Source organism: Myripristis murdjan, chromosome 8 (assembly GCF_902150065.1).
Source record: "Myripristis murdjan chromosome 8, fMyrMur1.1, whole genome shotgun sequence".
Classification (NCBI taxonomy): Eukaryota; Metazoa; Chordata; class Actinopteri; order Holocentriformes; family Holocentridae; genus Myripristis; species Myripristis murdjan.
In genome coordinates, this window is record NC_043987.1 from 8,875,133 (window position 1) to 8,901,986 (window position 26,854).

The 26,854-nt window shown below is 43.4% G+C and overlaps 1 protein-coding gene across 1 annotated transcript in view; it reads left to right on the forward strand.

Annotated features, from left to right (window-relative positions):
- The first annotated feature begins 461 nt into the window (after window positions 1-461).
- Window positions 462-26,854, forward strand: part of cacng3b (calcium channel, voltage-dependent, gamma subunit 3b) — a 33,277-nt gene continuing 6,884 nt past the window's right edge. The window contains exons 1-2 of the mRNA XM_030058268.1: window positions 462-896; window positions 26,758-26,841. Coding sequence (XP_029914128.1) covers window positions 680-896; window positions 26,758-26,841 — 301 coding nt within the window. The 5' untranslated portion in view covers window positions 462-679. The remainder of the gene's footprint in view (window positions 897-26,757; window positions 26,842-26,854) is intronic.

Consider the following 26,854-nt stretch of genomic DNA (forward strand, 5'->3'; position numbering starts at 1 on the left):
GTCTTCTCTATGACACTCACCCTCCAAAATCCACCCATTATCACCCTTGATTTAGTCCGTAGCCTAATGTCTGTGCTAAGACGCTCAGCTAAACAAAGTAACCCCTAACACTCATTGCTGTTGTTGTTGTTTTTAAAGATGGAGTCGGACCGCGGCTGTTAACGGATAAAGAGGAGCGGAGGTCTTTTGGAAGAAGCAGACGAAGTTCAAGAGAGAGACAGAAGGAGAGAGGGAGAGAGAGGGAATGTGGCATCGCCGTCGCTTTCTGCTCTGAGTGAGGCGAGGCTGGGGGAGAACCGGTGGCCGTTCAACCCGAGTGTGCGCGCGTGTGTGTGTGAGTGCGTGCGCGCGTTTGTGTGTGTGTGTGTGTGTGTATGTTTATGGTAAGGGGGGGGTGGGGGTGGAGTTGTGTTGAAAACCGGTTTTTGATCGGCGAGAAAGTGACGTGCCGCCCTCCCACCTTCCCGCCCTTTGCCAAGCGCCTCTGCCAACTCAGTGGACAAGACACCAAGTCATTTTCCACTCCACTGTTTGTTTTCAAGTCACCCCAGCTATTTCTTCTTTTTCAAGTGTCTGTTGAGCCTCACTCTGACTCTCCAAGTCTCGCGGGATAAAAGGAAATAAAGGGGAATAAAGAGAGAAGAAGAAAAAAAATTAAGCACAAACAGGAGCCGCCTATATGAAGATGCTGATGTGTGACCGCGGCGTCCAGATGCTCGTGACGACGGTGGGCGCGTTCGCCGCCTTCAGCCTCATGACAATCGCCGTAGGTACCGACTACTGGCTGTACTCGCGCGGGGTCTGCCGCGTGAAGAGCAGCGGCGACAACGACACGAGCCGCAAGAACGAGGAGGTGATGACGCACTCCGGCCTCTGGCGGACCTGCTGTCTGGAAGGTACGTGATCAGTCTGACTGCAAGACTGCCTGTTTGTTTGGCTCTCCGTGCGCGCGCGCGTGTGTGCGCCTCTCTATGTCTCTGCTCCACTCTCTGTCTCTCTGCCTTCTCCGTGTATGTATGTGTGTGTTTGTGTGTGTGTGTGTGTGTGTGTGTGTGTGTGTGTGTGTGTGTGTTTTGTGTGTATGTATATATGTGTATTACTCTTTCACTGTGTGTCTCTCTCTCCACACAAAAACACACACACAAACACACACTAACACACACATACACACACAGTACTGTCAGTCCTGCTGGCTGCTCCTCTTGTAGAGGCGCATTGGTATGCCCAGTGCATGTATGTTTGTGTGTGTGTGTGTGTGTGTGTGCGTGCGTGTGACAGCATCCCATAATCCCTGTAACTCAGTTCTAAAGAAGAAGTCCTCGGTTCACCCTTGCATCCCTTCCCCTGATACAGGAGAACAGAGCCGAGCAGAATCATGCTGATGTTGTCTTTATGTTTTGGTCTTGTTTTCTTGCTGTTAACAGGCTGGAGGATGGAATAATATGAAGAACTTTGTAATGCTAACAGGCATAAAAAAGAGAGCTGTAGCCTGTTAGCCGTGCTGCAAACACACACTTGGACGCCAGCTGTGTGTCTGCACTCTGTTGCTTCACACACACTTCACATCTTCCCGAGATTTGACTCTAACATACACATGCATGCCGACATCACAAGCACAGACCATGTTCTCACAGCTTTTCCTGCTGCGTTGGTTGCATTCATGGGTTTCCAAGTCCAGAGCCTGTAGTCAGCTCCACCAGTCAGAGGGAGTAAAGCTCCAGCATCAAGCCTCTATTGAACTCCACCAATGAGAAGTAACACAAGCTTTAGGTCTGTAGTCAGCTCCACCAATCAGAAGTGCTGTTCATAGTTGCTCCTATAGGCCTTGAAAGTCTTTGAAAGTTACAGGAGGAAAATAAAAAAAAAAAGGTCTTGAAAGCTTTTGAAAATTAATGATGGCCTTGAAAGTGCTTGAATTCTCTTCAAATATAACACCTAGAATCATCAGCATGCCTCGGCTCTTTGGATCAACCTTTCCCATGTTGATGAAAAACCTGCTTTAAAATGACAGATTTTGCTATTTTGCCACTGAGGTGTCTAACTGCAACACATCCTAACCCAAAACAGGACAGTTTCCCCAAACAAGACCTTGAAAGTTACAGAGGTCTTGAATGCCTTGAGTGCCTTATCTGTCAGGTTTGCTACTGCTGGACCCACATGCAGACATCAGAAGACGCAAAGAAGTTTTAAGGAATTTATTGTAGAGATTAGGCAATTGAAGTTGAAGGAGTGAGAGTTGGAAGACTGGTTAGGAGCTGGCGAAGCAGGCTGACACAGGCTGTGTGGCAGCGGCTGGGGAGATGCTGGAGAGAGTGAAGATGGGCAGACAGGGCAGAGAGATGATCCTGGAACACAAGGAGAACAAGGGTCAGACAAACGCAATGAAGGAGTCTCAGAAAACATACACAGTATGAGAATACTGCCAGCTAGGTTCGTAGCTACCACCGCAGTGGAGGCAATGATCTGGCAACGTCTGGGAGGTGCAGGGCAGGTGCATTGATGGCAAACATGTTCAGGTGTGTTGAGAAAGAGAGAGAGAGAGAGAGAGAGACATGCCTACACCACACACACACAAAAGAGACACAAGGGAGGAGAAACACAGGAAAACACAAGGAAAAAATACTAGACCATAACAGTGGAAAGCCACAAAATGCACTGCCTTGGAAAATCTGTCAACTATGGTAAGTATGACACTGTTAACTTGGGATGGTGGAGGTCCGGTAACAAAATCCAAGGCTATGTGAGACCACGGTCGACTGGGAACTGGGAGAGGATGGATCAGACCAGCAAATGGCTGATGGGAGGCCTTTCTGCAGGTACACACAGTGCAGGCTGAGACGAAGGCGTGGGCATTGGGCTCTAAGGAGGGCCACCAACAGTAGCACTGGAGGAAGGAGATGGTGTGACTAATTCCTGGATGGCAGGTAAGTTGAGATGCGAGGGCCCACTGGAGGTTAGGAGCACCATTACCTGGGTTGGGTTGAGAACACTGAGCCTCCCTGACCACAGCCTCTATCTCCCAGGTAACAGCCCCCACCACACAGAGGGGAGGAAGGATGGTGTCGGGAGCCCCAGTACCTTCTCATCAGTTTGTAGACAGGATAGGGCATCTGGATTAATATTGCGGAACCCTGGGCAGTAGGTGAGGGTGAAGTTAAACCTGCTGAAGAAGAGAGCCCACAGGACGTGGTGGGAGTTAAGTCGTTTGGAAGACTGAACATATCGAAGATTTTTATGATCAGTCCATACCACAAATGGCTGTTCAGCTCTCAGATAGACTGGGGAAGGCCAGCAGGAGAAGAAAGCACATGGATGAAGCTTCTGGTCATCAGCTGAGCGTTGTGAGAGGACTGCTCAAACTTGGTGTTTAACGCATCTACCTCCACAATAAATGTCTTTGAAGGGTCAGGATGGACCAAGACAGGTGTAGAGGTAGACAACCTCTAAAGCTTGGAGAGGGTGAAATCAGCTTCAGAAGTCCAAATCAAAGGATTGCTATGGAGGTGAGTTTGGTGAGAGGCGCTGCTAAATGCTGGAGCTTCTTAAGGTTGGAGGGTTTAGGCCATTCAGCCACAGCATGGATCTTGTTGGGATCTGTCCTCACCTGCCCACCTTAAATGATGTAGCACAGGAAGCTAACATGAAGCAGACATGCTGAGTGTGCTCCTCAGGGTTTCTGAAGATAAGAACATTGTGGGAGAAGAATATTGTGGTGGTTACCCAAATTGTGGTAGACCAAAGAGGTCAGGAGGCTTGGAGGCTGAAAAGGAATGTGTGCAGACAATTGGAGTGGCAGAAAACACCCCAGCCAGTGATTCTGCCAGCCAACCAATCCATCTGAAGGTTTTAGAGCTCAAACCAAGGTTGGCCCAGAATGAAGGGCATACTGAGCCTGGGCTCAGTACGCCACTGGGTGATCTGGTCAGAAACTTTAATGGCTAATTTTATGGCTTTGTCTAGGGATCCTTGTTCACCTCTCAGAGCTACCTCCCTACCAATGTCCCTGTTAAGCCCAGACTGACAGACAAGGGTTAGACAAAGGCAACGAAGGAGGTTTGGAACAACCACTGTCGTCGAGGCAACAATCTGGCGAAGTCAGGGAGTAAGAATCAGAATCTTATAACTGGCTTGGCTTGATGAGTTTATGAAGGGCAAGTGTGCTCATGGCAAGCAGGATCAGGTGTGTTGGTGAAGCGAGGAGCCGAGAGAGAGTGAGAAAAGAGAGAGAGACAGAGAGAGAGAGAGAGAGACACCCACCACACACACACACACACACACACAAACACACATGACAAGAGACACCAGGGAGGGGGAACACAGGAACTTAGTTTGCTTGGTGTAAGATTGCAATATTATGGCAGAGAATTAAAGTTGAGTAGCTTGTTTTAATTTAATGATGTAATCAAGACAATAAAACATTAACCCTCAAATAGGATTGATGAACAATGGTGACTGACCTGCTAATTTGTGCTTTTACAAGCATTAGATTTGCACTGGTGCATGTTGGGTTTCACCCTCGCTGTATCACTTCCACACTCATGTCGAGACTTCAGCTTCAAAGCGCCCAAATCTACACTGCACCTCCATGTACCCTTGACTACACGACTGGAGTGGCCCTCTGCTGTATGAAGGTCTCTCATTTCATATTCTCACGCCTGGTGGCTATGCAGTGAACTCGAAAATCAAAACCTTAAACTTGGATGAGAGCAGAGGAGGAGTGGTAATGAGAGAGGAGGATGAAAGGGAAAAGGCCGTTCGCAGAAAAAAAGCATGGAGGGCAAAAGACAGGGCGAGGTTGGAGAGGGGACAGGAACAGGATAGACGGAGCAGAGGATAAATGAAATGGAAGAAGAGATAAGTGGCTATTTTCCGTTTGATTTGGCTTTAAGACAGTGAAAGCATACTTGATAACGGCGTGTTTGGCATCAAAGGTTGGCACAACTAAAATCCCTGCAGAGATAAGAGGGGACAACAAAGGGGGAAATACAGTTCATACACAGACATCACAGGGCCTGTTTACGCTGCTAAATGGCTTTGTGGGGCATCTTTAGGGCTCAACAGACCAAGGTGAATCACCATGAGAGTTGAGAGTTGGTAGGTAGGTGTAGGTTGTAGGTGTATGTGTGTGTGTGTGTGTGTGTGTGTGTGTGTGTGTGTGTGTGTGTGAGAGTCTGTGCAGTTGTGAATCATAGATCTGCGTCTGGCCTGTGACCTTGGCTGCACATCGTCTCCCTCCCTCCAGCTTTTCTGTTGCTCTCCCCGTGGAGTCTCTAATGAAGCAAAGATAACACAGTTATCTTTACAGCCATAACACAGTTTTTTAAAACTTTGGCTTTTACATTAGAAAAAGTTCAAGATCAGTGGCTCCAAACCGGGATTTCAGGCCACATCCTAGGGGGCTGACACAAATTTAAAATGGGGTCACAGCAAGACCCCGGTTTCAACTGTGCTTAGATACCAGGCCATTCTGATATTGGTGGGGTATAGATTACTGGGTAGTCTTGCTCCCAATCTTTCTCTATGCCTGTTAGCTTTATCAAGTTGTTATTTCTCCCCATAACGGCGTGTGCTGACAGCGGAAACTACTAAGTATGTCAACATGGCCACAAGTGTGTGTGTGTATGTTTCTGTACCCCACCAGTATTGCTCAGTCCCACCTTTGATTGAGTTGACAGTAAGTTGGCCAATTCTGTTTGGAGTCAAAAGCTGCAGTAAATTTTGTTTTGTTGTCACATTTGTAACCTTGATTTCAACACTTTGTGTATTTTTAGTCTGCATGCTGCAAGTTCATATGGTTTCACGATCTCTCTCTCTCTCTCTCTGTCTGTGTGTGTGTGTGTGTGTGTGTGTGTGTACTGCAGAAATCAATCGAAAAACTATGTCTTTGTTCCTGTGAGATGCTGGAGTTATGACAGGACAGCTTCTACACAGAGGCCAGAGTGTAAACTTTCTTTTTCAATTACCACTAGAAAAGATTAGAGATGCACTGACTCCAGTAGAAGTTGACAATATGTGCGTGTGAGAGTGTGTGTTGTCTGATGCAGCCAGACATAACCGTCTCATTCTGGGGGGCGTAGGAGGCTATTACAGGGCCAGATGGTGCAGGTATGGGGTTTGATTGAACACACACACAGAAAGAAACACACACACTTGTAATTGAATGAATAAACAGACAAATTCTAGGATATTCCCAAGCTGCCAAATAAACCCAGCTGTGGGAGCAGGAGGCCAAGTTAGCACACAATGTCAGCGCAATGTCACACAATGTCAACACATGAACGCAAACACACGAACACACACGACAGAAAGTGTAGAAGTTCCCTCGGCTCTGTCTCTTCTCTCCTCTTGTTCAGCCCGTAGTCCTCCTCATGTCCCTGGTCGTCATGGTTTTATTATTCATAAACTGACAGGAAATGGATGTCTCTGACTGGTCTACATGTGGCCCTACTCTGCCTGACATCTGAGGGAGAGTGAAGCAGGGGGCATCATGTATGCAGTGTGCTTTCATGTACAGGCCAGGGCAGTCATGCATACATTCGGTGCAGCATGCACATACTGCGTTTTACAATAGTGCTGCTTCTGTTCCAGGCACTGTAAGGGAAAGGGAGAAAATTATTATTAAAGTCTGAATGCCTCACGATATCCTAGAATAAGAATATTCTACAGCCACCTGGAATCTGAATGGCTTTTAGGGCTCCAGAATGACAATTTTGCATCAAAACTCCACAATGATCATTCAGGTCATGACTGTCCTTAATGTAGCCAGAACTGTTTTTCCTGGATGTTTAAGTTATGCTGTGTAAAAGTGCATTGAAATGAGGACCTTTTAGAGTCAACTGACAAAAAAGTGGAATGAGCACCAAATTTGATGGTTGAGTCTACATGGTTCTTATTAGAGGCCTGACTCACTGATAAGTTGTGTGTTTATTTCATATTTATTATCAGCTGAGTCAGTTTTCCATTGTGCACCTTTAAAACAGTGGTCAAATGGTAGCTGGACTTGATTTACATAGTGCTTTTTTAGTCTATCGAAGTCCTTTATAATATATAAAACATATGAGGAATATGAAGTAAAACCCAACAAAGTGAAACAGAAATGGGAAACCCTGATATTTTATAGGCAATGACAAAGGAAGTTGTTAAGTCACTAAGCCATCTATGACAAATGTCTTTTCAGAGCCCCGGAGCAAGAGATTGAGTTTCACGTTTCACCATACTTCATCGTTTTAATCTTTTAGCCTTTCTTAAACCATACAAGTTGACTGAGACTGAGATGTCCTTAAAGTCCTGAGGGGTAGTTTTAGGGAAATTCGCTTCCCCCCTAAAGAGACCGACAGTTTTTCTACAGCTGCGTGTTTGTACCTCACAACCTCTTCTTTGGAAAGAAATGCAAAGATCAAAACTATTCTGATTTGCGGAAAATAAGAAACTAGTGTCTGTGGTGTAATGGGGCTTCTCGTGTCCTGTGATCGTTTATATCCAGTGTAATGGGCCCTAATATCGCTTGGGATGATTTGTGTGCAGAGCATTGGTGGTTCTCATGTCCGTGTGGCATCGCAGGGCTTCTCGTGCCCCGTTGTAGTGGCTGTGCGGCGTGCGCGGTCAGGTTGGGATTTCTTGCATCCTGTGATAGCTTGTGCATGTGCAGGTGTACTGAGGTGTCAGGTTCCCCCATGATAAATGACCGTGCGAAGGCCAGGAAATGAGGAAAGAAGGAGGTGTTGGAAGGAAGGGAGAGGGGGGCGGAGGATGGAAGAAGAGCATGAATGAAGAGGGGCGAGAGAGGATGGAGTTGGAGGGGAGGGAAGGGAGGTGATAGATGAGTTGTACATGGCCCCTGTTTCAGGTGAATCTCCGGGGAGTGTTTGACCATGGCGAGGATCTAAATGATCACCTGATAATAGAGAGAGAAGAGGGAGATCTAGACAGAGAGAGAGGCGATAGAAGCGAAAAAAAGGTATTAACCAGGAATTGGGCCAAAAATGATCAGTTGGGAGGGAGGTGAGGAGGACAGAAAATAAAACAGGGAGTGAGAGGATAAGGAAAGGTCTGTAGTGACGAGTTAGGATGGAAGGAGGGAGTGGAAAAGTTCACAGCATCGGGAGGTAGGCAGTAATTAAAGATGGAGGGTGTTTGACCATGTCAGGGATAAAAATGATCACCTGACAGAAACAGGAAAGATAGAGGGAGGGAGAAAAAGAGAGAGGGAGGCAAGGAGAGATTGGTAATAGAGCATTTGACCATGTCTGAGATATAAACGATCACCTGGGAGCAGAGAGCAACAGAAAGGGGAGGGAGGGATGAGAGAAGTGAGAAAAGAGGATAAAGATGGAGAGGGGTAGCGTTTGACTTGTGTAGGATATAAATGGCCACCCAGGAATAGCGAGAGAGAGGAGAGAGGGAGAGAGGGAGGGAGGGAAAGAGCAATGAGAGGGTGAGATAGAGGATGGAGGTGTGGAGGGAGGATAAACACACACTCAAAACCGAGTGTGTGTTTAGACTGAGATGTTTTGGAAATGACATGCCTTGTCTTAAAAACAACAGGCTCAAAATTCAATATTCTACCATATACAATTACATTTTTCTTACTCCGAACAGCCACAGTTCTGTGCATTTATTAATCCACAGATAAATGCAGTCCACGTCACATGTAATATGATTCACAAATGCAGCCAACTGTTTTCTACATATTCTGTCCACTGTGATGTGTTGGTACCAGTTACAAATGGTAATTGAATAATCATTGTAGTAGTTTATCAAGTAAAAATACTAAATATTTTCTGGTTACAGCTTCACTGCTTCTCTCAGGCCGATATTGGCCTTCAGTAAAAAAGTGTTTATAAACCAGTTCAGTGTCACCAAACTCTAATAAGATGATATGCTGCTTGCTTGATTATATATTTATTGTACAATTGATCTAGACTATAATGGTTGTCTATGGAAAGCCCTTAATCTGAATTTCATTGTAATGCGATATGAGATTACAGAAAGGCACGCATGAACATATTTTATTTTAGTGATTATCCTGGTTTTCTTATAATTGTAGATTTAATACTTTGGGGTCTTTATGGCTGCTGATAGTGCTGGCCCCTGAAAAATCGGCATGTATTGAAATGCTGACTCTACAAACTGTAAGTTGATTACAGCCATAGCTGCTGGTCAGACTGAGAAGGCAATTTTAAGACCTTATTTGGGCTTGACATTTGATAGACAAAATGATTAATCAATTAATTGAAAAAAAAAAATTATCAATAGTTTCATCAAGAGTGAAGTCGTTAGTCACAGCCCCATAATGTTTTATCTTCTGACTGTAGGCAAACCAGATGAAATGGCATTTTTTCCCCAAATATGCATCTGTTTTTAAAAGCATTCATTCATTTAAATGAAGGTTTATAAAGAACAAGCAAGTTTGTTTGCAGATAATAAAAAATAATTTCTTTGTACATTCAGATACTGCTTTGAATTTTATTTCTGCCTCTCCTGTCTTACATATATTTTAGAACTTTAAACCAGGATTTCATCCTTATATTTAACATTAATGGGGTTTCTTTTGTCCTGTGATCGGCTGTCTGTAGTTTTAACATCTGCTGCTGCAGCAGGAGTCAGGGAGGCACACAAGGGAGGGAGAGAGGAGGCCTGGAGAAGTTGGGAGGTGGTGTTTAGCCATGTATGGAATTTAATCTATCACCTGGTAATAGAGAGAGACAGAGGAAGGGGAGGAAGAGGAGAGTGTGTGACGGAGATCGAAAAAAGGTGATGGGAGTGAAGGTGGAAGGGGAGGAGGGAGAAGACCTGGGGGACAAAGGATCGGGAAGGATAGGCATTAATTCAAGTTGGTTCATTTGCAAACATGCCTGAAGTGAAAATGATGAAAGAAAGGAAAAGGGTGAGGTAAACAGCGTTCCTACACAGCATCTAGAAAGCCTGTGAAAAGTATGTATTGAAAAGCACCAAGGGACATTTAGCTTAAAAATAAAGATCGACAAAGAGAGGGAGAGCATGAGGGGAGGGCAAGGGAGGAAGAAGTGAGAGGTATTAGCAGATTTGGGGTGGGATGGAGACAGAAAGAGGGGGATAATGAAGGGGAGGAGGGATATTAGCTATTAGTTTGACATGAAAAGAGTTTGATTGTGCCTTGGGAAAAATGATCAAGCGGGAAAAGGGGATGGAAAAAGTGGGAGAATGAGAGAGAGAAGGGTACAGATAGAGGAAGTGATAGAAGATTAAGCGGACGAAACCTGGTAGAGAAATGAGGGAGATTAGAGAAAGTGAGGGAGAGGAGGAAGAAGGGAGAAAGTGAATGGGAAGATTAGGATGAGGCGGCTTCAGAGGAGAGGAGGTGGAGAGAAGGGGGGAATGGAGAGAGACAGATAGAGGGGTGCTTGAGAGCGGAGAAGAGATAGAGAGGCGAGAGGGATGAAGGGGAGACTGGGAGGGAATGAGGGAGCAGAAAAGACGAGAGCGAAAAACATGGGTGTGCAAAGAAGGAGGGAGCGAGAAAAAGGAGGGGAAGACGACGAGGGAGAAAGAGACGAGGTGTGCAACCAAGCAGAACCTGTCTCGTTCTCTTTCATCAGCCATCACTGTGGAAACCGGCCTCTCCCTTTCTCTCTATTTCTCTCCCTCTCCCTCTCTCTCTCCCTTTGCCTGGAAAGAGGTAATCAGAGAGAGCGAGCGAGGCCGAGAGAGCCAGCGAAACAGAGAGAGAGAGGAAGAGGCACAGTCACCCACACTAAGCTGTCAGAGGCACTCTGAAGAAACAAGCAGTCCAATTTGCTCTGCTTTTCAACTTCCTCCTTCCTCCCTCGCTCCCTCCCTCCTCTTCCTCTCCTCTGTTTCGTAGTACTCTGTGTGTGCATGTGTGTGTGCATGTGTGTGTGGATGCATGTGTGACAAAGACAGTGTACGCTTGAATGTGTGTCCCTTTGTCCATACTTGGACAGACAAACATGAACTGCTTATGCAGTAATTGTGCATTTATGTTTATTGTGCATGTATATCAACGATGCTTTCAGACATCAATATATCATTGTCAAATTAATTATGATACCTCGGTGTAATTGCTTTAAACAAATGGGAGCATGATTGAGTGAGTGGCGCTTCTGTCTCACACCAGTGTTACTGTATCTATCAAAAGTGAAGCCACATTTCCCGTTATCCCTTTTGCTTCCTGTCACAAACAGGATGCATAACGCTCCATCCCTCTCCCTCGTGTCACTACATGTGTATTTCTTTTGTATGGATTTTCTTTATTAGGCAGTCAAACAAGTATGGCAAGCAAGTAAAATACATGTGTGATTAAAATGCAAATCAAAATTTGTTTGCAAATCCAAAAGTTTTGTTTGCAAATCCCAAAGATTTGCTTGCTGCTGATCTGAATGTCGTGGGCAAGACCTGCGCTGAAAGATGTAAGACACGCCACTGATGGCCAATCGTGATTGCAATGACAACATCCATAGTGATGTTAACAGTATTACTGACACCTTCTGGATAGGAGTGTGGATGAGAGCAGCTCCTATTCTACCAGTGTAACTGTGGATGTTGCCAAGCTGTCACTCTGATGGAGACTGGCCAATAGAGACGCGTCTTACATCTTTCAGTGTAGGTCCCACGCACCAGATTCAGCGTAACAGAGAGCTATTTTGTTTAATTGCATAATAAACAAACAAAAAATGCTCAGTAGTTTTTTCACCCAGGAAGCTCATCGGATAAACACATGTACCACTTGTTAAGGCCGAGTCCTGATCGCAGCATCCTGGGTTCGAATCCGACCTCAGGTCCTTTGCTGCATGTCGTCTCCTCTCTCTCCCCTGCCTTTACTGTCTCTCTCCACTGTGACTGTCAAATAAAGCAGAAATTCCAAGAAAACAACCTTTTTAAAAAACCCTCCATAGTTTCCCTTCTGCATTACTGAAAAGCATAAACATGTTGGAAGAGATTGTTTTTCTGTCTGCCTTTTCACTGCTTCCACCATCTGCCACTGAAACTCGGAGAGCTCTAGCTCCGTTTGCTCTGGAAGAACAGCGCCCTCTTCCTGTTTTGTGCCGTAAGAAAACAAATCCCGAACATTTTCCATCGCATCGGACCTTGTTGCTCATAAAACAGCCTAAAAGATGAAGGTGATAATGGTTTACTGACAATAATATGCTACACGCAGCAGCTTTAATGAGTGCTAGGGATGTCGACTCATGTTTTGATGTTTCACCAGTAACTCTCAGCAAATCCTCAGCGCGTGTGTGTCTGGAGAGGAAAGAACGAGGTCAAATGGCTAGTCTGGTAATTGCTCATAGTTCGTCATAACTGCGGGGACATCTGGACGCAACATTTTTGTTTGTGTTTGTCTCCTTTTTAACCTTGTTTCGAGGCAGTGTTCCTCTCTAGTGGAACATTTTCCCTGTTTAGCATGCAAACCTCATTAACTCTGCTACGATTTCATGAATAATCAACAAGGCTTGATAGCAGGCCGATATTGGCCTTCAGTAAAAAAGTGTTTATAAACCAGCTCAGTGTCACCAAACTCTAATAAGATGATATGCTGCTTGCTTGATTATATATTTATTGTACAATTGATCTAGACTATAATGGTTGTCTATGGAAAGCCCTTAATCTGAATTAATTGTAATGCGATATGAGATTACAGAAAGGCACGCGTGAACATATTTTATTTTAGTGATTATCCTGGTTTTCAGCTGAGAGTTTTAATGTCCCAAGATCGAAATACTGTTTTAGAGGCCTTTTAAACTCCAGAGGAAAACACTGGGTAGTTCCAAGTTTTTTGTCATTTTTCTTTCCAACAAACATGGACTAAGTTAGCGATATTGTTAAATAAAACCAAATAACTGTTGTGAGCTTTAATCCAGAAAAATTCAAATCTGTTTTGTCCCTTATCGGTGGAAACTGATAGTAAGCCACCGCCACAGTCATTTTAATAGTAAATACTTAAACTCCACCAAGGCATCTCAGATAATGTTTTTGTGTCGGACGGCTTCCAGAGGTAATTTTGTTCATTGCTCTTACCGATAGTGGCCAACGGATGAAAGACAGAACAGATGATAACAAGAAAGAGGAGAGAAGTGAAGGAGAGAGGGAGGAGTGAGAGAGCAGTGAAGAGATGCAGAGAGAAGGAGGCAGCAAAGTGAAGTTGAATAATTAAAATAATTAAACAGATAGATGGAAGAGCGAGAGCGGTGCGAGAAGAGGAAGACAAGGGAAAAGGTAGAGATAGAGTGAGTGAAAGAGAGTGAGAAAGAGGTAAAGAGATGAGGGTGGGGAGGGTGAATAATTAAAGTGTGTGTGTAGCTCGGGACTGCGAACAGCTATCAGTTAGTCAGGCGTCGGTGAAATGGAAAGTGTTTCCACACTACCTCCCACCTTTTAGCCCTGGGACTTGCTGTACTTGCTGTTTTCATACATAATCTTAAAGAGAGTGTGTGTTCGTGTGTGTGAGAGAGAGCAGGAGGCACCTGCTCATTATCTTGACGTGTCTGCGGGTCCTGGGAAAGTCAGAAAAAGTCAAACGCCAGAGACAGGTTTGTTTTTCACCATGCAATAGTGAAAAAAGAGGTAAACACTAAACCTCAGTTGAACTTCATGCCCCTTAACAATCAATTTCTCCTTGTTTTTTTCTTAATATTCATGTACAATCAGAAATAGTCTGCCTCTTTTGCCAGCTTTATGTCTTGATTTTAGATTTTAGAGGTGCATGTGTATAGCTGACATGAATAAATCACTACCAGATTCATTTTGAGACATTACACAGCAAAGAAATCTCCATCTTAACAAGCCATAAACTCTCGTGTTCAGTTTTTAAATCGTATTTCTCTAAATGAATGAGACCGTTCCCAAGAAAACAGTGGCAAAAAAAAAAAAAAAAAAAATAGCCAGTAGCTAACAACATCACAACATTGCAAGCAAAGGAGTTTGACTTTTTTTTTATTATTATTTTTATTATTATTTTTTAAAATTTTGTAATTTTTAAAAATGTTTTAATGTTTTTTAAGGGCGTATAAAATGTGTTATGATTATTTTTCTTTTTTTTTTCATTTGTATGGTAATTATTCCTAGAAACCATAATTCATTTGCTATACTGATAATATACTGATATTTACAAATGCCACATGCTGCACCATTTAATTGTCTGGTAGCATTCAGAAGGTCGTTACATCTGAAATTACTTTTAGAGCTGTCTGCCTGTTGCAGATATCCAGAATCTGTTGATTCCTGTGTGGACTGTATGTATATTAGAGTAGCCCTTTTCCACAGCAGACCATTCTGACATGAGAAAGCAGGTGAACACAGGTGTCTTTAATAACATTAATGAAGGCTCTGCTCCATTTAAGTTTTTCCAGTGAGCAAGCACGAACAGCAGCAGGACCCTGAATGGAAGTGAGCCTTCGTTAACGTCATCAGTAACACAACATGGTGAAAAGGGTCTATTGTCCGAGATGAATTGGTGCAGAAAATGAGCCAGACTGTTCCTGGACCCTGAAGACCAGGAGCAGGTCTTTGATTGGCTCCCTCTGTGTCTCTGCTGTGGTTATGTAGGCCTGTGCTGTTGGAGTGTGCTGTGAACTTTAGCACGACTTCATACTTCTACATCAGAGGTGAGAGCACACATGCAAGGGTGAGAGGCAGAGTGCACTGTGTGTGTGTGTGTGTGTGTGTGTGTGTGTGTGTGTGTATATATATATACGTAACTGACAGGAACAGCACAGTGAACTCAGTAGGAGAAACTAGACCACAGTGACTCAGATAAACACACACACACACACATACACATATACACAAGTCCCCTCCCCATTTGCTATGTCCCATCATGCCTTGCTGTGGCTGTACTTGTAACTGCCCTCGGGCCACTCTGACCTTTGTGAGGCAAATGTCTCCTGATGGATGCTCCCACAGTGTGTGTGTGGGTGTGTGTGTGTGCATGCAAGTGTGTGTGACATGCACATTTTTTGTGTATTTGCTATGTTAGTATGTTTATTTTTTTCCTGTGTATATGTGTGTGTATTTGTTGGTATGCTGTTAATTAGGCCGCTGAAACAAGCCAACAGTGATTTTGTGGACGCAGATACACACGCATGCACACACACACACACATACACATTGAAACTATGACCTTAGAGTCACACAGAATTAAAGAAACAAGCAGCAGTGTGACATATAGTCACTCCCAATCAAATTAGCTTGAATGCGAGTATATGTGTATGTCCAAATGAACTTATGTGTGTTTGTGTGAGTGTGTGTGAACATGTGTGTGGGTGGATGTAAGGGTCATCAGTGTGTGACACTGACGTAAAGCTGAAAATAGAGCAGAAAATCTGTGCAGATAGAAGTCAAGTCCTTGCTAGCAAAGACCGATAGGAGAAATTCAGCTTAATGTGCATAGAGCTCATATGGCTTTAGGGGAAAAGTGTGTGTGTGTGTGTGTGTGTGTGTGTGTGTGTGTGTGTGAGAGAGAGAGAGAGAGAGAGAGAGAGAGACTTAGTGAAAGGTGTACAAACATTTAATTCAGACACCACAGTTGGTAATATCCCCCGTGTTTTCTTACCTGAACACTCTTATTGATCTGTTTGTTGGCTGGTCACAAATTGTCTTTCTCCTTGTTATCTTCATGAGGAAGGAAACATGGGCAAGTTATTTTGAGTATTTAATAGTTAACATCAATACCATTCTACTTTTTTAAAATTTGTGCAATAAAGTGACAACAATAAGTGTAAAACAATAAAAACATTAAGTTGCATTTTACCATGAATATACCAATGTAGGTCCAAAGGACTGTTTTATTTTATTTTATTTTAGTTTTATTTTAGTTAATTGTTTGGTTAATTTATTTTTGGTATTTTTTGGTATTTTTCTTGTGATAAAATTATTACAATAAATAACAAATTATAATAAATATAAATATAGTTTTATGGTATTTTATTTTTACAAGTTTTGATCATGCTTCTTTACTTTTTTGACAATTTTATTAATTAATTCATTCATTTATTTCTGCCTCTTTATATGGCACATTTTACAAGTATTTTATTGAGCTTTAAAAACAAATCAGATTGGTTGGGAAGGCGGGGCCCAGGGTGCTGTGGCTGATGTGCCTCATGGGCCCAGCGGCTCTGGAGCACAACAGCAACTTCAGCCGTATCTCCAACGAGGTTAGGCGTCTCACAATGTGCTCAGATGCTGGTGAGCTTCCGACTTTTTGTTCTATCCTGGATGGGCACGCTCGGTCAAGCCACTTAAGAATATAATTTGTATTGTTTTCATTTAAGAGCATTAGAGCTGCTTCAAAGACCTGTATGCCTCACCCAAACTTAATTAGCATTGTTTTCGGTGAAGAGGTCTGCTGTGAAATGGCCTGAGCGCTGCTTTAAAGAGCCATATACCTCACCTTGAACTCACCAAGAATTGAATTAGTTTTCACAGGAGCGTTTTAGAGTCAAAACACTGTCTGGGAGGCCAGGCCAACATGTCGTGGGGGAAACAACAGTGTAATGTTAAACGTATAAAGGCTATCATGACTTTTATGAGCATTTGTGTGGTAGCCAAAGTTCAATGTCAGAGTAAAGAGCTCCTGCTGTATGTTAGGATGGACATGAGCGAATGGGAAAAAATCATGAGACTGAAAAAAACACATAATCACTGTTCTCTCTCTCTCTCTCTCCGTCCTCCCTTCTCTCAGTTAAAGGTGTAAAGCCAATCAGCTTATTGAAATGAGCCGTCACAGCCAGCAGGGCTAATATCATTGAAGTTGGCCTTGATAGTCATACTGCATAATCAATCTGAATTAACTTCCCTTTACACAAAAAGGCTGGCTGGACACGGGCCGAGAGGGAGAGAAGGAGCGTGAGAAGGTGATACAGGCAGAGCGAAAGGAAAGGAGAGAGAAAATGGAGAGAGAAACACAGAAAGACAGATGGTAGGAGAAAGATGAGATGTCAAAGAAAGACAGAATTGAAAGTAAGACCCATCAAAGCAAACAGAGGGAAGGAAAATGACCTGCGACAGGAGAGGGAGGCGAGATACTGTTCACTTACTCAGCTTTTATTTCATGAAATCGAATTTATCCACCTTCCCTGGCCAGTTAGCATCTGAAAAATTAATCAGTGAAGTCATGCTAAAGAGTGCCAGAACCTAGAAAGATCATGGAAGAGAGAGAAGAGGAATAAGCGTGTGTGTCGGGGGGTTGCAGCAGTTTCTCCATAATATCATACGCCGGCTTTGACACCTGACATAAACCAGTGTGACAGCGAGTGACTCACACACTGATCCAGCGTTCGAAGGTAGTTCACCAAAATCTTAGTGTGGGCTGAGAAGTGTGTAACACTGTCACACGCGCACACGCCCACACGCAAACAGGTTAGGTTACAGAAACAGGCCTGTCACGATGCTTTTGCAGACAAACTGACAGCTGAATCCATAACATTGGCTGTTTGAAGCTGCTGGGTGTGTGCGTTCATGAGCCCGACTGAGGCTACAGTAGCAGCAAATCGTTCTTTTGATCTGTTTGTTTAAACCTCCCTTGAGTGCCAGATGGGTGGGGTTTACTGCAGATTCCTGTGAGCTGTCAATCACAGAGGAACATTAAACCTAACCGTGAACCTCTGACAGTAAATAAACAGAGTGGTAGCCAAGCAAAGAGAAACAGATCCATTTCTCCTTCCTGGCACCAGATTTGTGAGCAAGTCTAGCTGGACGGGGATTTGGTTAAAGACTATTTGAAGCTGTTGCCATGGTTTCAGCTGTTTACATTGATTGTTGCAGTCTACTGTCAATACCTAGACTGTGATTTCAATCTGCATGCCGTCCTGACGTGTTCACCCCCTGGAGGAGAGACATGACAATTCAACTCAAAATTCAATACTGCAGAAGTGTTCCCATGGGTCATGGAATTTCTGGAAAGTCCTGGTTTATTCCAGACAGGGGAAGTCAGGGAACTGGATAAATTCTTGGAGATCGCTCCGGTGGCTCTCCTGGTAGAGCGCGTACCACGTCAAGGCTAATTCCTCACTGCAGAGGCCTGGGTTCAGCTCTGAGCCCTTTGCTGCATATCATCCCCTCCCTCTGTCCTGCCTTTTCCATCTCTCTCTTCCATAGCTACTGAATAAAGCAAAAATGGCAAAATACAGTAAAAAAAAAAAAAAAAAATCTTTTAATTTACAAATTAAAAATAAAAATAAGTAAATAAATTATTCTTGCAACAAGTAAGGGAATATCATCAAAATTTGTCAGCCTCACTGTAAAAAAAAAAATCTGTATAGTTATTCACCCAAAATAATATTTACTTTCCTTTGTCTCCATGTTACAATATGCTCACTGACACAACTGTATCCTGAAAACAAGACACTGGATGTATAGCATCTGTTTTTGTTCAAATAGAATAAAACAGAATAGCTCACTTTAATCAGACCTCCGAATCTAAAGGGTGAATTTCCAGAGTAGATCTCTCCTGAACATGTCTCTGCTTGTGGTGAATAAAAATCTCTTATGTACGTCGCTGTGGATAAAAGTGTCTGCCAAATGTGAGTTGTAATTGTAACTGTAATTTTCGTTAGGAGAAAAACCTCATCAGTGAAATATCAGTTATCAGCTGTCAGGGTTTGACATTAACTTTTTGTATCATCTGCCAATATGGCTACTGGATTGAAAAGTTACCAGCAATACTGGATTTCCACAAGCCAAAACATTTTTTGGTAAGCCTTAAAAATGGATTTTACACCATTTGTGACTGAAATGCTGCCCCACTACCAAATTTGAAACACAGGACTGGAAATTGCTACTGGACAGTAATTAAACCTGGGTTTCAGTTTCAATGTGTTTTTGTCAGGGACCATGTACAAAATAGATTAATTTCAAAGAAGGAGAGCAGATGCTTTGTATTCGATAGCTGCTTTCCATCTGCAGGCCCTCAGCAGGTCAACATCAACAATACAAAACACGGCAGATACAATAAATTAAAAACTAAATTTCAGTAAAAGCAATTAAACCCACCAACCCAATACAAGATACACCTTTCCAGACAAACCCCCCCTCTCTACAACAAGTGTACCAGGAACATATGACATGTTCATTTTGGAATTTGGATATAGGCCTGTCCAAAATTGAAAAATGAATGAAAATGAATAAAAAATAAAATAATATAAAGTAAAATAAAATAAAACTTAACTGGGCAGCAGGATGGTGTGATCAAGGATGCTGTTTAGTGGATGTGGGAGGGAGAATGTCTGTGAATAAACATAATGTGCTAATGTGGAACCATTGAACTGTTGTTGTTGTCGTTGTTGTTGTTGTTGTTGTTGTTGTTGTTTTTCCCAAAATGAGACTTGATTTTCAAACAGAGTAAACAAGGCCAGTGATGCACTAAGAGCAGTGCTATGAATGATAGGTGGGCTGCTTGGTGTGTGTGTGTTTGCATGTGTGTGTGTGTGTATGTGTGTGTGTGTGTGTGTGTCTGTATATGCGCCATTTGTCACTGATGGAGAAACCCACTGCTCACAGGAGAACAACAGAGGTGAATTCAATAGGCTACGTCGTGAAAGTGTTTTGAGTATTTGTACTGAAAATCTATATTTTGTACCAGTTTATACCCTAAGGAGGAAAGTGGCTTGCCTCAAACAGATGCTGTGATATTTCCAGCCTGTATAGATCTTGATTAATCATGTTCACCTGCCAGATTGGCTGGTAATTTCACAACATTACCTGCCAGAGTTAATTTTTACCCGCATTTGGCTGGTTGGTGGGTATTAATTGCAAACCCTGGTTGTTTACTACACAAAACACGGTCTGGACACTGTCAGCTTCAAACCATTTGCAAAAGGGGTCGCAGCAACAGGTGTTCACAAAATACACAGCAGGCAACTAGATCAACCATCTGTCAATCATTAGCTGACTGTCAAATCTAACAAACGTCATTGGACACAACACTGGAGGTAAACAAACGGCGGCAACTGTTGCAGTGAAAGTGAATGAGTACACTGGTAGCATGTTGGCATGTTGGTTCATGATTCTTACTGTTTAAATCTGTGTTGATGTCCTGGGTTGTTTCTGTTTCCCAGTTCAGTGACTGTATCATCACCTAAACCACACCTGAAGTCCCTCAGAGGATGCTGATTGGGCCGACCATTTTTTTGACAGGAAACCAAACACTTTGGCTAAGGAGTGGCCAGACTGGTTTTCGTGAATCAAACTAATTTGATCTCATGAGACCAGCCGGCTGTGCCAGGTTGCCGTTTATCATGTGGCTAGCCAAGAATCTAAATAAATTCTGTCTGCTGAAAGTCGGATGTCTGCTTTCACCGTTGCCAGTGGACTGGGTAATGAATCCCGACGACACCAACAACCTGAACTCGCTCAGTATGAACCCCCGGACATTTGTTTGCTTGTTTGTTTGTTTTGGGAGGTAAAGGTCAAGTTTGTTTTGGGGAGGTAAAGGTCAACTGAAGAATATTATTTTCCCATCCTGTGAGAGGGAGAAAGGGAACACATTCTTCCTGTTGGTTTCTTGGTTACTCTAACCTGAAGTCATTATGGAGCTGAAGATAATGGATGAGAGAGACAGAGAGAGAGTGGGGGGGGGGGTGGCAGCAACAGCACATGTTAATCATGAAGTGAGAGACAGGCTCAGTGTGTGAGGAAAACATTTCACTGCCACTGTTTCTCTCTCTCTTTCCAGCTGTTTATCTCAGATCAGAGTACTGGCCTCATACTGAGCTCTTCACACACACACACACACACACACACACATACACACACACGCATGCAGGCGCTCAACCACATACATTCATGTTCAGTTCTCCATGTCCCTCATCCCTCTCTCTTCTCTCTCCCCCGTTCTCTCTCTGTGTGTGTGTGTGTGTGTGTGTGTGTACGTGCGTGCGTGCGTGCGTGCGTGCGTGCGCGTGTGTGTGTGTAATAGTTTTAAGAATTCCCAGTGTGCTGTTTATTACTCAGTTCACTCATCATCATGATGAACACTCTGACCTGGAGGTCCAACATACCAGCCTTAATGACGCTCCCTGTGTGTGTGTGTGTGTGTGTGTGTGTGTGTGTGTGTGTGTAAGATTCTTTAATGAGCACAGGCAATTATGTGTGTGTGTGTTGGGCTGGTGTATGTGCATATTTGTATGCTAATGTGTTTATACATGTTTGAAATGTCATGCACTTATGTCATGGCTTGTGTTGGTACACATTTTGTTTTTATTTCTGTGTGTGCATGCGTGGGTGGTTTTGTGTGTGTGTGTGTGTGTGTGTGTTGAGGAGGGTGTACATGTGTGTCCTTCGAGGTTATTTTTAGCAACCTGTTATTTCCTAGAAACCTGTTAGTATGACATCATCATGAAGGCCATAGTCTAAGACTACTGATCAAGATTTGAGCAAATGTGTGTGTGTGTCTGTGTGTGTGTGTGTGTGTGTGTGTGTGTGTGTGTGTGTGTGTGTGTGTGTGTGTGTGTGGCTGATTGAACGTCGCTGGTGTTTCATAGTGTGAGGCCATTTGGTGCTCCATACATCAGAATGGTTCAGTACAGGTCCATCCATTTACAAGGCAGGTAATGAATTTCCCGGCCAGCAGACGTGAGGCGGAGCGCTGACTGATGACGCCTTAATGCCTCGATCCCTCCAACAGAAACACACTGACACTGTAATCATCTGATTATGCCGGGACCGGCCCAAACACTGACACTCCAGTGAGGGTCCAGAGTGAGCAAAGAGAGGGAGGAAAAAGTCACACAGACACAGACTTAAATTCATTTTCAGGCATTTTCAAGCCAAGTGTGGCCATATGCTTGTGTGATCTCATAAAATCCAGTCCTCAGAAAAGATGAAATTGTAATGATGCCCACGGGGAAACTGGGCTGCTGCAGCAGCACACAGTATTAGGAAGTGTTGGGAAGGTTACATTTGAAATGTAGCTGTTACAGATTATTAAATACCCTTTTAAAAATCATGTAGGTGGTAAATATCTAAATCAGGCAGTGTAAACCTCCCTCATACTTCTCAACGCTGATTTCTATTGGTCTTCTATTAAAGGTTCTTTAAAAATGATTCAAGATTGGAATGTGATGATTTTAAAGCAAAACCAAATATTTTGGCTTTGTCAGTTGTATTTACCGTTTTACTGTTGGTGATGTCGGTCGATGTTTGTCTCCTAGTAACTCCTGCAGCCTCTGTCTCACATTGTTGTCTGGTGCTGCTTGCCAGCCAGCGTGAGAGGGAGGGTGGGCTAGCAAACGCTACATTTTTGGAAAAAAACTGCTTACAGTCCAAGTGCCTAAATGAGAAGAGTTGCTTTGCTAATGGGAGTTCTAAAAATGGCAGGGGACGTAACTATTTTGCAGTGTTGGGAATGTTACTTAAACCATAATAATGCCATTTGGAGCATATAATTGTCTTGAAATGTTTTGAAAGAATACATTGGCCTGTTTCTACTCTTTCTTGTTTATTTTTTGCTGAAACTATTTTAACCCGCTTACCTTGCCCCGCCTCCACTTCCTTTGCCCAATAATCTGCAGCAGCGAGGCATTTAAGGAACCATAAAGGTACCACACATGTCTCAGACTGTGTGTGTCTGTGTTTTGGCAAGAGCACAAAAGTGCACTAATGGGAAGCCCTGACTGGGTCCACTTAGGTCTAACAGCAGGTCTAACAGAGGTGTTGCTGTTCACGCTGGCTCACTGGAAACACTCCGCCACATTCAAATGGAGCAGAATATTAATTAATGTCATTAGTAACACCTGTGTTTACCTGCTGTTTCCTGCTGTGGAAAAGGACTATGATGTAAAAATGAAAGCATGGAAAAGTGTCTCGGTGCCACATTATACATGTACCCTTACCATCGTAGAATATACTTTGATCACACAAAAAAAACAGTGAGATTTTAAAATTGCCACAATCAGATGTTCAGTAACCCTGCAAATGCATTACTGTGCATTTTTTGAGGGAGTGATGGTGTTCAAGTCATGAAAATGGCTCATCGGGTTTTATTAAGTGAGCACACTGGCAACAGCTGCAGGATTCACGATGAACATGTGAATCGTTAATGATTTTTATGGCAGGGATAATGTCTCTAAAATGGTCTATACTCTTTTTTATTATTGTAATTTTGTCTCCATCTTTGGAGCTAAGCACTCATTGTTGTGTTTCTGGCCTGCTCTTCCCAGAGATCGCATAACAATCAAGCAGTGTGGGCGGGACTGTGATGGATTTCCTGTGGATGGAGTTTGAGTTTCTGTAGGTGGCGCTGTTTTCTCTGTTCAGCCATGGCGGCAATCACTGCTGATGCTAACTACCCACTTCTTCTTCCTCTGTTCATTCCACACAAACTGCTGTTGCTGGAAATGTAAAACGCATCACTTCCTTTGCGGCAGAGGATTTTTCACACCAAAATGTTTACTACAGCAAATGTAGAGGCTTTCATGAACTGAGTATAGGCATACCGTGTTACTATTATTAATTTATACTTACATCTATATCAAGGATTTATAGAGGTTCAGCTGTGTAAAACCAAAGACCTAAGTTACTTAATATACATGACAGGATCAAGTGAATGAATCAACCAGTGAATGATTTTCTAAATGTGGCTGTTGGGTTTTTGAGAGGTGGTTTTCTCATTTTGGAAATAAGCTCTTCATATGTAAATCGGTGATGCGCCCGAGTCGCTCATTCGCTCGTTACCAAGCCTATATCCTCTTCTCCCGATTCTCCCCTGCTGTTTTACCACCACACTCATGTGCCACTTCTTTTTCACCAGCACTTCCTCTCTGCTCATCCTCCTTTCATCAATTGCGATCTCTCCCCCTCTCTCTCGCTAAATCTCTCTCCCTCTCATATCCCCTGCAGTGCAGACCAGTAGCATGTGTGAATGAGACTGAATGAAGGGTGGGAATGAGACTACATGCATACAATCCACACACACATTCAAACACACGTGCACGTACGCACGGGTGTGTGTGTGTGTGTGTGTGTGTGTGTGTGTGTGTGTGTGCGCGTGCGTGCGTGCGTGCATATGTGTGTGTGTGTGAACACAGTAGGGGTTTGTACAAAGGAGGATGAGTCACTCTGCCTGACTCATGGCTCATCCTAGTCAATACAGCACACGCACATGCATTCACACACAGTATACAGAATACACACATGTGTGCACACACACTCACAGCACATAGTGAGACTCACACATACACACGCACACACACATACACAACATAGTGGGAAACACACCTTAAACGATACAAACACCCTCCATCTAAATACAGACAGCTTACATTTACATGTATGATTGATAATGTTCATGTATCAATTTAATGACCTAGTGTGTGTGTGTGTGTGTGTGTGTGTGTGCGCGCGCGCGCGCGCGTGTGTATGTGCATTTGGTATCTGTATTTAAATACTGTGCATGAGGGCTGTGTTTGTCTGCTGAAGTACTGAAGTGTGTGCTTGTGTGTGTATGTATGTGTACGTGTGCGTGCACATGTGTGTGTGTGTGTGTGTGTGTGTGTGTGTGTGTGTGTGTGTGTGCATGCGTGCGCGTGTGTGTGTGTGTTTGGTGTGATAAGGCTTTTCATTAGTGTTTCCCGTGTTTCCCACACACAGCCTGAGGGCTACAGCACCATTCTGCATTAGCTGTCATCTCTCTCTCTCTCTCGCTCTCTCACTCTCTCACTCTCTCTCTCTCTCTCTCACACACACACACATACACACACAAGCTCATTTATGTTAAGCACTTACACAGCCAACTGGTTTCATGTTCTCATCGAGTATGTACGTATGTGTGTGTGTGTGTGTGTGTGTGTGTGTGTGTGTGTGTGTGTGTGTGTATGCTTGAATGCGTACTTTTTTGCATATGTGCAGTCTCATTAAAATGTGTTTGTGTGTCTGTTTGATTTAGTTCAATGTGGTCATACAAAGCTACATAAGACAGACTGCTGTGTGATATGAGTAATAACCCACATATTGAGTCATACATCTCTATTGGCTGGGCAGATACACACATACAGGGCTAATGGGTGATACTAATAAATCATCAGAAGCCTTTAACATTTTACACTTGAACCATTTAGCCAATGCTCTTGTCCAGAATGGCTTGTAATGAATGCAACAGTAGAATAAGATTTAATATTTAACCATATTTAATATCTTACAAGCACTCAGTGACTAGACATGCAGTGTTGGTGTACGACAGCAGCGTGTATCTAATTTACCCACAATGCAAATCATCTAACACATCCTCTTTTGCTGTTTGCTAATAATAACGCTAACATTATGACATTCACAAATTGAATGTCTGGCCTGATGGAGGTGCTAGAGGGAAGGTCAAGAAGTCATCAGAATCAACAGACCCCTTCTGAGATAGTAAACAAGGATGACAAAAGGAAGCTGCTCGTATATTTTTGAAACTTTTATGGAAATAATTTTACACACTGAGTAATTTCACTAAACAGGGCCGTGCTATAGACACCTGCATTTTGTATTGTCTCATCTGTCCTGTTGACCCTCTTTATCGCCTGTCAGCACAGTTCCCTCCTGTTCATTTGAAAAGGAGGAAATCCTGATGGAATCTGTTAGAATTTAAGATCTTCGTCAGTTGAATACAGATTCACACATCAACATTTTCTGATCAAAATGTTTGCTAAAATAAAATGTGTTCCACAGTCCATAATAATACAGCCAAAGTGCCATGTCAATATGTGCATGCATCTTTTTAATGGTGTTGGCCTTGAGCCCATCCTTTCCGTTCCTCTAGCAGTAATGAGTGTCCACGGTGAATTTAACAAGAGCAAGGTATTTAAGTTGCATTGACAGTCATAGGCAAATCCATAATATCCCCGATCTGTTGTCTTGGAGATCAGTAATGATGATGTAATGATGTAATGCAAGATTTGGAGGCTTTGGCCATCCAACGAACATGTAAGCAGGGTACCTACCATAGCCCTGATGTGCAGTTCCATGACTTTACATAATAAACTTGGCAAGCTACATTAAAGGCGACTCGCCAAGTGGCCAGTCCCACACGCTGGGATCACTCTCAGCGTGAACTGAGTGCATAATGTAGGGAAAGGGGTGGGAACAAAAAATTGAATTTAATTAACTTAATGCAAAGATGATGCTGACCATCTTTCCCCCACTTTCACCTAGTGCCAGGACGTAACGTTGGCTGGCCGAGAACATCTTTTGAGGACAAACTGATTATAGCGGTGTCAGGATTTCCCGAGGTGTACGAGACCTCTGTCCCTGGCTATCAGGACAGTGACAGGAGAGATGCTGCCTGCAGGGAGGAGGCAGATATTGTTGGTGTCCCGGTGGGTCAACACGACACAGGCTGTGAAGACAGATTTACCACTGAACTCAGCAATCACTGGCAGCAGTTTGTCCCCAGTTGATCTGGACTGATTGAAACGTAGGAGAGATCCAACTTCATGCCCTGGTAATTAAAAGTTTACACAGCAATCTAAACTCTTTGAATAACAAAATATTTGGGTCGGACTCGCTGCTAGAGGCGACGGGTCTGAGGGGCGAATACGTCGCTTTCAGTGTGGCTCGACACGTCAGGGCTTTCGTGACCTAGAACTGCTCTTCCTTGCTGCTTTGTTTATCTTGTTTTTCTGCTGTGGTCTAAGGTCTTTGTGAAGCATAAAAAAAAAACAAGCATCAAAGATTTGTACGAGTCAAGAGGGAAAAAAGAAGTGTCATGAGGAGCTGTAGAACCTCTATGTTCCAAAAACGAGTCAATCATTTCTAACTGAAGTCACTGATTTTGTGTCACCGCAGGGACGTTCAGAGGTGTTTGCAAGAAGATTGACCACTTTCCAGAGGACGCCGATTATGAAGCAGATGCTGCCGAATACCTCCTCCGTAAGTGTGACAC